The 12,804-nt window shown below is 38.7% G+C and overlaps 4 protein-coding genes across 4 annotated transcripts; 1 reads left to right on the forward strand and 3 right to left on the reverse strand.

Moving 5' to 3' along the window:
* LOC18782052 lies at positions 45-3,391 on the forward strand. The gene is made up of 5 exons (XM_007216697.2): positions 45-202; positions 323-1,264; positions 1,426-1,495; positions 1,840-2,007; positions 3,138-3,391. The coding sequence occupies exons 2-4, from the start codon at positions 399-401 to the stop codon at positions 1,978-1,980; spliced, it is 1,077 nt and encodes a 358-aa protein (XP_007216759.1). The 5' UTR covers positions 45-202; positions 323-398; the 3' UTR covers positions 1,981-2,007; positions 3,138-3,391.
* Positions 3,459-7,200, reverse strand: LOC18783403 (glucose-1-phosphate adenylyltransferase small subunit, chloroplastic/amyloplastic). Its single transcript, XM_007215938.2, has 9 exons — positions 6,656-7,200; positions 6,261-6,557; positions 5,893-6,162; positions 5,617-5,796; positions 5,124-5,227; positions 4,891-5,002; positions 4,599-4,697; positions 4,328-4,447; positions 3,459-3,819 (listed from the first exon to the last, which is right to left on the reverse strand). The coding sequence occupies exons 1-9, from the start codon at positions 6,929-6,931 to the stop codon at positions 3,703-3,705; spliced, it is 1,575 nt and encodes a 524-aa protein (XP_007216000.1). The 5' UTR covers positions 6,932-7,200; the 3' UTR covers positions 3,459-3,702.
* On the reverse strand, positions 8,369-10,187 carry LOC18782647. The gene is made up of 4 exons (XM_007215841.2): positions 10,050-10,187; positions 9,849-9,948; positions 8,829-9,212; positions 8,369-8,706 (listed from the first exon to the last, which is right to left on the reverse strand). The coding sequence occupies exons 1-4, from the start codon at positions 10,148-10,150 to the stop codon at positions 8,578-8,580; spliced, it is 714 nt and encodes a 237-aa protein (XP_007215903.1). The 5' UTR covers positions 10,151-10,187; the 3' UTR covers positions 8,369-8,577.
* On the reverse strand, positions 11,188-12,117 carry LOC18782559. Its single transcript, XM_007217216.1, has one exon. It carries the CDS (start codon positions 12,115-12,117, stop codon positions 11,188-11,190), a length of 930 nt encoding a protein of 309 aa, XP_007217278.1.

Genomic DNA, 12,804 nt, shown 5'->3' on the forward strand with positions numbered 1-12,804 from the left:
AGCTTCGGCTACTAATCCGATACAGCTATACGACGTCGTATTACTCTCGTGCTTAGTACGAGAACCGAAAGGACCTCGACGGTGAACGTAGTTGCAGAGAGTCAGAGAACTACAAATGAAAAGCAAGAGACGGACGGTTAAGCCTCGGCCTGTGAAAAGCTCCAGACTTTTCTTTAGGGCACCGCCCCAGCTCTTCACTCAGGTTAGCAACTACTAAATTCTTGAAATTTCAAATCTTTTATCTGCTTTTATTTTCTTTTTTTCTTGTTGAAACTTGAAATACTTGTGATTGAGTCCATTGGGTCCTATTGCTTGTTGTTAGGATGAGCATGATGATGATGATGATGAGGATTTGAGTTCGGGGTTCAGCAAAGAACAGTGCTTGTTGAAGAATCTATATGGAGTTCGATAGGTTAGAAGTAGATAATTGTGTTAGGTGTAATGGTGGTAGTGGGAACATGAAATTGTTGGTTTGTACTGAGATGGGTTGCCCAATTGCTCTGCATGTGGAGTGTATGTGTGCTAAACCTGTGTTTGATGAAATGGGCAATTTTTACTGTCCTTATTGTGCATATAAGCTGAAGTTTGTGCGGACTCAGAAGCTGAGGAGAAAGGCAATGACTTCCAAGAGAGTCCTGTCCAAGTTTATTGATGCCGGAGAGGGAAATGGTTGCGGCTATGGTGATGGGCAGGGTGGTGGTGAAGTTCGGGATCAGACTCTGGGGATTGAAGGAGGTGAACCCGAGCAAGGGGACAATGAGCCGAGGAGGGAGATTGAAAATGTAGGAGGTGGAGAAAGAATAGATGAGGACCAGCAGGAGGGGGAAGTTGTTGAAGAGACACCTGAAGTGGATGCAGAGCCTGAGAATGCTTGTTATGTACAAGAAAAGACAAATAAGGACCACGGACATGATGGATTAGACCAAGGAGATGAGGAAGGTATAAGGGTGTCTAAGGAGAATGAAGACAAAAGTGACGATGAAGAACAAAGGCAACCAGAAGCAAACGAGGTACCTGCAAATGGCACTGTTGTGTCCGAATCTGAGGAGTTAGATACTGGGTCTCCTCTAGTGCGGAAGAAGCGTTTCAAGAGAAAAGCTCAAAAGGCAGAACAGCCTCAGAATTTAGCTTCATTAAGGACAGTGCCTTCTCCATCAAGGGAATCATCCTCTTGTCAAACAAGTTTTGTGGAGGATTCCAAAAAGCAAAATGAGAAAGCTAAAACCTTTTCCAAGAAGGAAATAGAAGATCACGAATTTGCAAGGTGATCATGAGTTATGTTATTAATTTTAAGTTTACTTTTTTTTATAAGTTTATATATGGAGTCTGGTTTTGTTTTCTATAAAAATAGTAGATGGATTCATTTGATATGCTTATGCAAATAGTACCAATTGATAATAATTTATTTATCCTATTATGCTGCAGAAACTTGGTACTTCCCAATGGGAAGCGCAAGAAATTAAACTGGACAGGCGAAGAGGTAGAAATGTTAAAGGTATTTGTTTGTGTTTCCCTTCCTGCCTTTCTGGAAATGATTTCATCTTCTGAAATAGTATCATCTAATCCCTGCCGAGAGTATGTTGATGCCTAACTGATTTGTATCACTGGGAGTGTCAAAATTTTCAAATTATGTGTTTTGTACGTAGCCTTGCATATGCCGAGCTCTCTTTTTCTTTCCGATTTTGAAAAGTTCTCAGATTTGTTCTTAAGAATATTTGCATAGATAAATCAGAGAAAGGTTAAAAAATATTGCTGGCCAAGGTATAAAAAATGCAATTGCATGACTCAATTGGGGTCAGATCTGTGTAGGCTAAGGACATTATCTTCTGATTTGTTCAGGAGGGAGTGAGAATTTATAAAGCAAAAGGCAAAAAGATCCCCTGGACGCAAATTTTGGAATTTGGTCATAACGTATTTCACATAACCCGTCTTCCAGCCGATCTTAAGGATAAATGGAGGAACTTGATTGGGCGAAGGTGAACTCCACTTTGGACTCAAAGAAAGCAGGTAACTTTGGTACCCTTAGTTCATTTTTTTATAAGAAATATGTGGATCACTAATTCTGTTGATTTTCAATTTTTCATATTATATTTGAGAACTTTCTATGCAAGGAGAGTGTTTGGCTTGGGCGTCATAGGTAAAGATATGTAGCTAGTCTTTCTTTTTTAACTACATGCTCAAAATATACTTCATTGCCAATTGGATATTAAATTTCTCACCTGTCAACCTTAGCAATGGTGATGACATCAACCATTCTTGCGTCAGAAATAAATGACTTTGGAATAGCATAATGCTGAAGGATTTTGAGCAATAAGGTTTTTTTTTAATGGTTTCTGAAGCCTCAAAACTTCTGACAAGTAGTATTAACAATCTAGGCATCTTTCTGGTAGCATGCAAGTGAGACTGGTAGAGATACTTTATGTATGTCAAATGAGTAATTAAAAGCTTTGCCTTTGGTTTGAGTTTTAATTATCTTCACAGAATTAGGTTGTTGGGGGTGCTTTTCCTAATTCATGCAGGGGGGTTCATTGGGATAGGAAACAAGTTGGATTTGGGCTCGTTTGGTCCTAGCATTGGATTGGATAGGATAACTCCCTATATTTAGAGCATGTTAAGGAAGAAATGAAAAAAAATTTAAAAATTACCGAGTTGAAGGTAGAATATTGATTATTCACGAAGAAAATTTATCCCATCTGGTAGGATACCAACACCTTGTAACTTCTCCCTCCTAATCCCCCCAAAATGAAAAATCATTCACCTCTAGCTTCATTTCCTCCTTCAACATACCTTAGATTTGGTGACTTATCCAATCCCATCCACTCCTAGACACCAGAGGAGCCATTAATGTGCAACCGCAGCTTCGCCATGTTAGTTATGAATGCCTGAACCATTCATTTATCCTTAATTTATAGTTTTTATAGGGACTTGGTAAAGTACATAGAGCCCTGTTTTTTAAGTTGTCTAATCATAACTACGCGGAGAGATTGATGTAAACTAAAGAGGTTCTCTTATCTCTTGAATTCCTTGATTAAACATTCTCAGGAGCCAATTTCTTTTCTTAATTTTTATTTTAAGAATCGTACTAGGTCTGTAACATAACATGTATTAATTTTACCAAACTGATTTTGTGTCTACAGATAACGACAGTGTGGTTGACTAATGCATGACATCTCAGCTAAAAAAAAGTTCATCCACACTGTTTAAGACGCAGGCATTGTCATGGAGTAATTCAAAACTGCTTCAGCCATGAAGAATTTTTTTTTTTAAGAACCACATTTTGCACTGTATTTTTTGTAAAGCTTTATAAAAGGGTGTATCTGTAACATCAGTTGCATGCTGAACTTTCAAATATCAAGTTTTGGGCCCAACTTACATTTTTCTCTAAAATGGGTATTATAACTCGTCTGGTTTTATCAGCTTATTTAAACTACTTAATTAAAAATCTGATCTCTGAGAAGGATAACTGAACATTTGGCAAAAACTTTATTTGAGATAGAAGAGAGCAAATTCCTGAGGTCTCTTCCTCTATAATTACATCGTGAAATATACATTACAGGAACAGAAAGAAGAAGAGCTCAAAGTATACTTGTTAAGTTGCTGCTATAGCTGCGTACTCGGGACTTCTCTCTCAGGCCAGTAACCAGAAAGAAAGAAAGAAGATTCGCGATCAGCATTAAACAGGTACAAAAACATGAGATGTGGCTAGATTACTGTTCCACTGGGAATCAAGGCATCCTTGATCACTGTCACGATCCCGCTCTTTATGAAATATCCATCCGTTTCTCTCGCAGCTTCTTGCACATTGTCACTGTTAATAATCTGTAATTTACATTGTCAATCTTCAGTTTCACAAAGATAAATTAATATAAAATGTTTCGAGCAATCGTCAAAGAAAAAGAACAAATTATATTTTGAATTAATAACTCAACATGAAAGTGCAACACAACATTGCCTACAATGCATAAGTAGGAAACAGGAAGCTAGGTGCATATTGGAGTTGTTTCTTTCCCACTTGAGAATTTTAAGTCTGATATAATTTGCAGCAAGGTTTCTATGTTCTGTTCTCTCTCTCTCTCTCTCTCTCTCTCTCTAGCTTTCACCTACAATAGAGCATGGGGTCTGTCACCTGCTTTCTCCAGGTCCAAACCCCACACACCCTTCAGTAGCTTTTAGCTCTGCCAGTTGAGCATAGTATCATGAAATTTCCATTTCTCAACTAAGTCCCACGTCAAGATTCCATTCCTATTCTCATATCATAGCCTTCTCTGATCTGTTTCCTCAAATGAAAACAAAAAAACAAAATCATGTTAAACTGATAGATCCTAACCTTCACATTGTCGCCAATTCGAGCATTCTTGTCAATTATAGCTCTCTTAATGTGAGAACTCTTGCCAATACCAATTGGAACACTACCCTTTGCAGCCAGAAACCTCCTGTCAGCATCCGTCTGTAACAATCATAGTAAATGCATCAGTATAATCTACTCAACCCACAGAAATGTAAAACGAAAAATGACAAGATTTCTAAAACAAAAAGACGTTTTTGAGTCATCTCTGGACTGAGAAAGCAGTAGGTTTTAAATAAAAAGCAGGATTTACCTCATAGTAGTCTGCTCCCATCAGTAATGTGTCCTCAATGACAGCACCCTCCGAAATACAAGATCGAAGCCCAACGACTGAATGGTGAATTTTACAGTTCTGCAATAGGCAAAAGACGGGTGGGTTAAATGAGCATGACTGCAATAAGTTATGTTGATTCCCGTCATCTTTTCACAATAGGATATAGATGTAAACTTTTTTGACATTGAAGAGAACAGGGACTAGCCGACAAGGACTTCACAGTAAACCAGAACAAGTAAGCAGAATGCTGACTTTTCCAACAAGAACTCACCTTTATCACACATCCCTCGCCAATAACACTATCTGTGACATCAGCATCGAGCATCTTTGATGGAGGCAAATACCGAGGTTGGGTGTAGATTGGGGAGGAACGATCATAGAAGCTACAATATAAAGTTGAAAATTAGCCCGGCATACAACATCCAGATCCAGCTGATAGCATACCATATCAATTGGTGCAACAAAACAGAAGCATCAATAAACTAGTTTTAGAACAAAACGTACCTGAAATCTGGAACTGGTTTTTTGGTTATCCCTAAATTTGCATTGTAGAAAGCCTCAATGGTACCAATGTCTTCCCAGTAGCCATCATACAGATAGGCTTGAACCTGTAGACATTAAACAATTAGTACTCTGGGAGCTCGGATTCTAGAGACAGGAAAGCAAGGGAACAAAATGATGGCAACACTGGGAAACCTCTAGCAGACCATACTGATTCATTTATGGCCACTTATTTTCTTCACTAGAAATCAATTTGTTCAGTTTCTGATGAAAGATATTTGAAATCGAGTCAGACTAGGCTACAATGAAGCTCCACTTACTAATTTTGCTTAAAAAATTTAATAGAACTTGGGATTTCAACTCCACAGGAGCTTGGGACCAACTCTTAACAATTATTCCATTATTTTTACCCCAAAGTGGACATAAAAAAGAAGAACCTTGTGATTGAAAGGAATGCAGAGACAACAGAAATAGAATGGATGAAACGAAAACTTACTCTCAAACCCATGGAAGTCGCACCTGGAATAACTTCACTCCCAAAATCATTTGCTCCAGGAAACTTGTCCCGAAGTAGATCTAACATCACATTTTTGCTCACAACATATATACCCATACTAGCAATATAAGGCATCTCTTTAGCTCTCTGATCGTCAAGACCCAAGATAGTAGTATCAACCTAAAACAAAACAGAAACAATAATATTTAGCCTCACTAATCAATTAAAACTAAAACCACAAACACTCCTAGGTTTCTCAGAAAACTCAATCGTTACCTGCATAGCTTTGAGTTGCTCCCCTTTAGGTTTCTCAGCAAACTCAATAATGCGTCCCTCGTCGTCAATCTTCATCAAACCAAAGGCAGTAGCACGCTTCTCATCCATGGGCAGAGCAGCCACAGTGATATCTGCATCAGTTTCTCTATGTGCCTGAATAAACCTCTCATAGTCCATCCTATACAAGTGGTCTCCAGCAAGAACCAAAAACTCCAACACATTGTGTTCCTCAAACAACCACAAGTACTGCCTCACGGCATCTGCGGTACCCTGTAAACCGCCAAAACCAAATATCCCAACTCAGAAAACCAATCAAACCCCAATTGCCAACACAACCCCACAAGCGCAAAAACAAGCGTTTTAATCACCTGAAACCAATTGGGATTTTCTGGGCTCTGTTGGGCTGCAAGAACCTCAACAAAGCCTTCATTTTTATATCCACCCATGTTACTAGCATAAGCACGAGAAAGATGGCGATTCAGAGAGGCGGAATTGAACTGGGTCAGCACATAGATCTTGGATACGTTGCTGTTGAGGCAATTACTGACTGGAATATCGATCAGCCTGTAGTTTGCTCCCAATGGAACGGCAGGCTTTGCACGCTTCTTGGTCAAGGGGTAGAGCCTCGTCCCAGCTCCACCACCCAGTATAATCCCCAACACACTCTAACATACAACACACCATAATTCAATCAAAACAAGAACGCAATATGTTAATGCAGAGAACAAAAGCAGCAAAAATGGAGGTACAAATAAACACTCACACGGCTTGCGTCGGGATCAAGACACGTCTGCGAGTTCTTTGAATCCGAAACAGCCTTCGGAGACACAACCAATGGTGGGGCTCTGTGAGTGGGGCATTTCCTCAAACAAGTGCTGGCTGTTGGGATTTTGGTCCCGGAGAGATGAGAGCCACTAAAGGAGAGGCCTCTGCTGCTTCTGCAGAGACTCGCGTTCTGGGTCTGCTTCAAAGCATTCGGGAACATCGACGATGATCGGGGCCTGAGCACTCCGCTCGCTGCCATTGAAGAGGAAGCCATAGAAAAATTCGGAAGTTGCAAAGAGAGAGAGAGAGAGAGAGAGAGAGAGAGAGTCGAAGTGGAGTGTAGAGAGTGGCAGCTAAGATTTGATGAGTTTTCGGGACGCGTTTGCCCTCCGGCTTTCAGTGTTTATTACGCAACCAACCTTGGGAGGTTGAGGGAAGGGGGCAATTTAGACTTTTTACAATCTAAATTCACGTATACTTGTGGTATTGAATAAATAATTAATAATAGTAAAAAAAACGACGGAAGGGAAGGAGGACCAAAAATCTTTCGAAAATTGCGATTATATTAATAAGTGGATGTCATTTCGCGTCAGGGCGAGCGGTAGATTGATGGATCGATCGATGGCAAGGTCACATGTGGCATGTGGGGTTTTGCCTAAGATTTTGTGTCACATGTCACCACTTTTGCTTCTCACCGTCTATTTTTTCTTTGTATAGTTATAAAACAAACATAAAAAATATGAAGCAAATTTTAACTTTAGTTACAAACTTAGCTTGACAATTTGACAAAGGAGCACTATACTTCAAGGCAATTATTGTCCCGTCACGTCAGACTTATTTTATTAGAGTGTGAATTAAAATTATTTGTTAAGTTAATTATTATTTAATATGTAATTGAAATCACAGCTCCACAACATAAGTATTTAAGTATTTTTTTAGTAACACAAATTTGATAAAAACAAAACAAGTGTTATTATTTTATTACCTACTTGGCATGCATAGTGAAGGCATAATGGAGTAGAATATTTCTACACTGGAATTGAACTATGAGGTGGGTATTGACAAGTTGCAGAAAATAACACCACCATTGCTAAATTCCAAATTGTTGTGTCACCCTCAATCCTAGAATGAGCATGTTGGTTCTACATGTTGTTCCTTTTCTTCCCAGCCAGTTTAGGACCTCCACACAAATTTGACATAGATGCAGCTGCTTACTTTTAGACAAAACTAAGCTGGCAAATATTCTTGCAGTGCCTTGGAGCTTCAGAATTAATTAAAGCTTGCTTTCATTAGGATGAGAGATACCAATAATTGAATAGGATTTGCCCTCCTTCCAAACACATAGGCCAAACAGCCGGCAAATAAAAATATTAAATAAATTTTATGCAACATTCCCTGTATGCCTGGCCGGTTCGTTTATCACACATCAGTTCTATTTTTCTGCTCATGATCTTTTTGTTCAGATAGTGCAAATCCGCACATGGAATAAAGGACAAGGCAAGGACAAACATTTCAGATTTGAATGTCGCAGCTGTGGTGATCTAAGTGATCAGATCCTGTCCCAAATCAGCCAACTCTAGCTTCAACAGCTCAATCCTAAACACAGTTAACAATTTGAGTCAAACTGGTCACACAAACTTCTAGAAATGCTGCAACCCCTATTTCTACGACACTAGATCAGTTCACCAACCAAACCAAAAAAGAGAGAAGATTGAGGAAAAGCCAAATGGAGGTTTTAGCTAATTCATTATCTCGAAGGCCAGTTCACAAAATGAGAATCCAGATAAAGTAGTTTTATGTTTAAGCTCTATGATGTTGAACATAGACCCATCAATCACAGTAAGAGCCCAAAGTGTTTTCAACCTGAGGCACCAAACAATAAATCTTGTCCCAGCCTCTAATGTCACAAACACCTGAGATTTAACCATATAACGCGCGCCATGGCTCCTTATTGTCCTTTGTTTTCCGTGTTGGATTCCATGTGATTTTATCTCTTGAAAAGTAGAGGTTCAAAGTGCTTGCCAAGAGTTCTCCTATCTCATAAAGTATCTGGATAAAAAACCACTTAGAGTTAGATGGTAAATGTACAAGATCTCTTAAATGTAGCAATAGAGATGGTTTAGGTAAACTGAATTTTGATGGTTTAGCTAAAGTAATAAAAAAGTATATACCTCAAGCTCTTCTTTATCAGAAATGCGCAGACCTCTTTCCCCTATAAGAACATAAGTGGGCAACTTCAAAACACGGGCCAACTGAAGAAAGCAAGCTAAAGGTTCATGATGAATCTGCATCGTTGGTGGTGGCTTCTGGGTTCTGGTTGCCATGGCCTTGCTTATGGCTGTTTCTGACCCTATCTCTGTACCATAAAGCGAAACTTTGCCTTCAAATTTTGTTGCAGATTTACTTTCCAACTTAAGCTTAGATGATGCTACGACAAATGGGGCAACAATTGTGGGAATTGAGGATGATTTTTTCCCTGCTATTTGAGCTAGAACTTCATTAACTGCGCATGCAAGTATTGGTGGTTCATGATATTGCATAAGCAACACAGACACCTGAAAGATAAAAATTTGAAGATAAATTTATAGTGCATATTCCCTAATCTGTAATCTTCAAGATATATCACATAAAATAATTATTCACCATGTCCAAGTAACCCAAGCTTTTGGAAATAGTAATAAACCAGCAAACTTCACCATGGTATCAAAGCTGTTGGTTGAGCAGCAGTAAATTAACGAACTTTACAAAAATCTGCATTCATAAAACACTAATGTAGTGCCTGCCACTGTAATATTTACAGCATGAGTTCTGAAAGGCAAGAAGAAACACTATTTGTGCATTGTCATTAATATGGTTCTACCTCTTTGGACTTAAGAAACAAAATCTATAAGCTTTCTTAGAAAAATGCCTGCAACTGAGTCCCTTTTAACTCACAGATCAATCAACACTTTCATAAACCTTAATAGAATTTATATGCTACATGGTTTGGAAAAGCAACATCATTTTCATGTACAATCTAAGCCAAATTGGCATCAATTTCTCTTTCACCGTGCTAACTAGAACACATTCGCTTAAAAACTATACGACCCATTTCTCAACGCCCAAATCCCACATAGAATCTACACGAATATGAACCCTAAGTGGGTCTTGCGCAATTTCATACGAGATAGAGACAGAGACAGAAGGGGAACCTCATATTGACCCTGGTGATCGAGGAAGTGACGAATGCTTCCAGACGCTTTGCAATTTTTGATCCCATAGTGCTCCAATGAAAGCTCGAAACTTTCCTCTCTGAAACATAATGACAGCCTTAGCACCTAAAATTGAACTGATACGATACGAATTCGATTTCAATCTTTAAACTTTACAAAGTTGAGAAGAAGAGAGCTTACATGGTGGTATTGCTTGGCTTAGGGTGGAAAGCACCTGAGATGGCGTCGCCGAAGCCATCTGAGTCTCTCAACAGAAACACTACCTTCGAACCTACCTTCATTTTCTTTCTGCTCTTTCTTCAAACCAAGCCTCGGGCTTCAGGCAATTGCAATATATACCAGGTCACGTGCCACTTCTTTTCTTGATTTTATTTGGTTTTTTCTTTTTGTTAAAAGAATATAATCAAGAGTATATTTGGTTATAATATTTTTTGCAAGAATAGTATCTCAATTTTATCGAACATGTGTGAGAATAATTCTTTAGTGTGACGGTCCGTCACGTTCTACATTTATTGTATTCAATCATGTCGTCTACTTGTATTATAACACATATATAGGTAACATTATTTAACAGTGTAGCAGTTACATTTTAAAATTTCTCGTTGTTGGGAGGTAACTAACTCCTTATACTCAAATCTTTGCCATATACTCGGATCTTTTTTCCTAGTGGACTTGAATCCTATGTTTATTTTGTTTTGTCAATGAAGATTTTTAAAATTTTATTACTAAACCTTGTACTATAGAGAAGAATCCATATGTTTGTGATATATTGAAAGTCTAAGCAATATCAAAACAAGTGGAGAGTGAATCCAATCTCCTCATTTATCTTCCTAATTTACATTTTTTTCAAAAAAACCGATGTGGACTCATTATACTTTTGTGGGATTAAATTTTTATATTAGAAAATAGTCAACTCATCAATAATCCAATCCAGAAAAACAGAGGAAGATACTAAAACAATGGCAAGGTCAATGCATCACATCAACATATATCACCTTTTCCCTCTTCCCCATTTGGATGCATTGGGGTTTTGGGGACTTCAGTTGGCTGGTGCTATACCTACACCATTTCCAATTTTACCACAGAAAAATCCCTAGACCCTGAACATAATCAATCCACTTAATTTCCTTTCCTGCATATATGATATGAAGCAATTTACATTTTATCAAATGAATATTGGAGTGCCCATATATATAAATATATTAATGCTACTAAAATAATTTACAATTTACAACCATATGTTGTAATGTTTTTGCTAGCTATTGCTAAAACCTGTGATGCATATATATACAGACATGCACAAATATGTGCAAGTCTCTCACTCAATCTTATAAGCATGAAGAAAAAGGCAGAAGTCAGATGTTGTTGTGTTGTTCTGAGGTGAATAGTAAGCACTGCTGTGATCACTGTCTAAGCCGCCGCCGTTGCCGTTGCTTTCTCTGTCACTCTCTGATTCTGGTGCCCCTGGCTTGAAAATAAACAAGCCATGCCCTGTGCTTGGGCTTGTGAAAAGCCAATCATGAACATCCCAGAACACTTGGACCGGTTCCATGTTCACAAGCACAGTTTGGTTTCCTCTGAATTTCCATTGCAGATTCTTCACATGGATCAGCACAATCCCATCTACGCTGATCCACATTTCGGGATCTTTCGGTCCGGCTGTTGAGCTCTCCACAACAATGTCATGCTCTTTTCTCTTCTCATCAAACCTCACTCTTGTGGCAAAGCTTTTCTTGGCAAACACGTTTTCTTTCTTGTAATATAGAAGAGCCTCAACAATGGCTGGTCTGGATTTGGTTCTCTTGTAAGCCTTCTTCTTCATGTCTCCTAGTAACAACACAACCTCCTCATCACAAACCAGAGCAACATAAAAGTCAGAACATGGTTCCGGGCCACCGCCAAATTTGGCAGAGCGAAGATCCCAATAGACCTCCACTTGATTTCCTTCCACCTCAAATGATTTGTACCCTTTTTTGCTCCAAAAATGCCATGGCTTGAGGTCAATCTTGCAAGTGTAATGAAAATCACCCTCTAAGCCATCAACCCTGATGCTGAGGGAATGGTTCATGAGATTCTTACACCATATGACTGTCACCTTGCGCCAATTGGTTGCAATGTTGGCAAGGTAGACGCAGGTCACTGTGCTTTGAGCGGTTTTCGTTGTCACGGGTTCTTCTGTGATTTTCTCTGCAAATGGTGCAGGCTCATGCAATGATTGGCCTCTCATAGATCGACTCAGAGTCTGCATCTTTACAAATCTAAAAGCCTTCCCGAAACAATAATGCTAGAGTCACCAAATTTGTTCACCAAAACCGATGTATGTAAATGCCTTCTAAAAACCTTCTAAAAACAATAATACTAGAGTCACCAAATTTGTTCACCAGAATCGATGTGTACTTCTTTCAATAGAGGATGATGATTGAAGAAATTGTAGCAATATTGAGGATTCAGGATGAGCGAGAGGAAAGAGAATTATAATATATTGGGTTTGATGGGTAGCATTCAATAATCATATATTTCTTGCCACCTGCATTTTCATGTACTAGACCAACAAATATGTACAAATGTTGGGTTTGTAATAATTTGAGAGGTAAAAAGTTTCACATTGATTACCTCAATTGTGGGCTTGAAAATCTGCGCTTTGAGAATGAAATCAAATGGAACTTACAACTTAGCCTCTTGGGATCTTTGGCCAAATAGGTGCTCTTGACATGGATGGTGGTTGGGGATCGAAGTGATAATGTAATGGGAAATTGATGAGATAATTTGACAGATAGAATCTGGTGAAGAGAGAGATGAAAGAGATTGTTGGAAAGCAGGAGGAGAGAATAGGAGGCATGACAGTTTGTTTTGTGGAGAAAAAACCTCAATCTAGAGGCTATAATCTAAGAGGTTGCCGAAACAGAAGGGTTAACAAAAATCCTTTTTACAAGAT

The sequence above is a fragment of the Prunus persica genome, chromosome G3, assembly GCF_000346465.2.
Source record: "Prunus persica cultivar Lovell chromosome G3, Prunus_persica_NCBIv2, whole genome shotgun sequence".
Classification (NCBI taxonomy): domain Eukaryota; kingdom Viridiplantae; phylum Streptophyta; class Magnoliopsida; order Rosales; family Rosaceae; genus Prunus; species Prunus persica.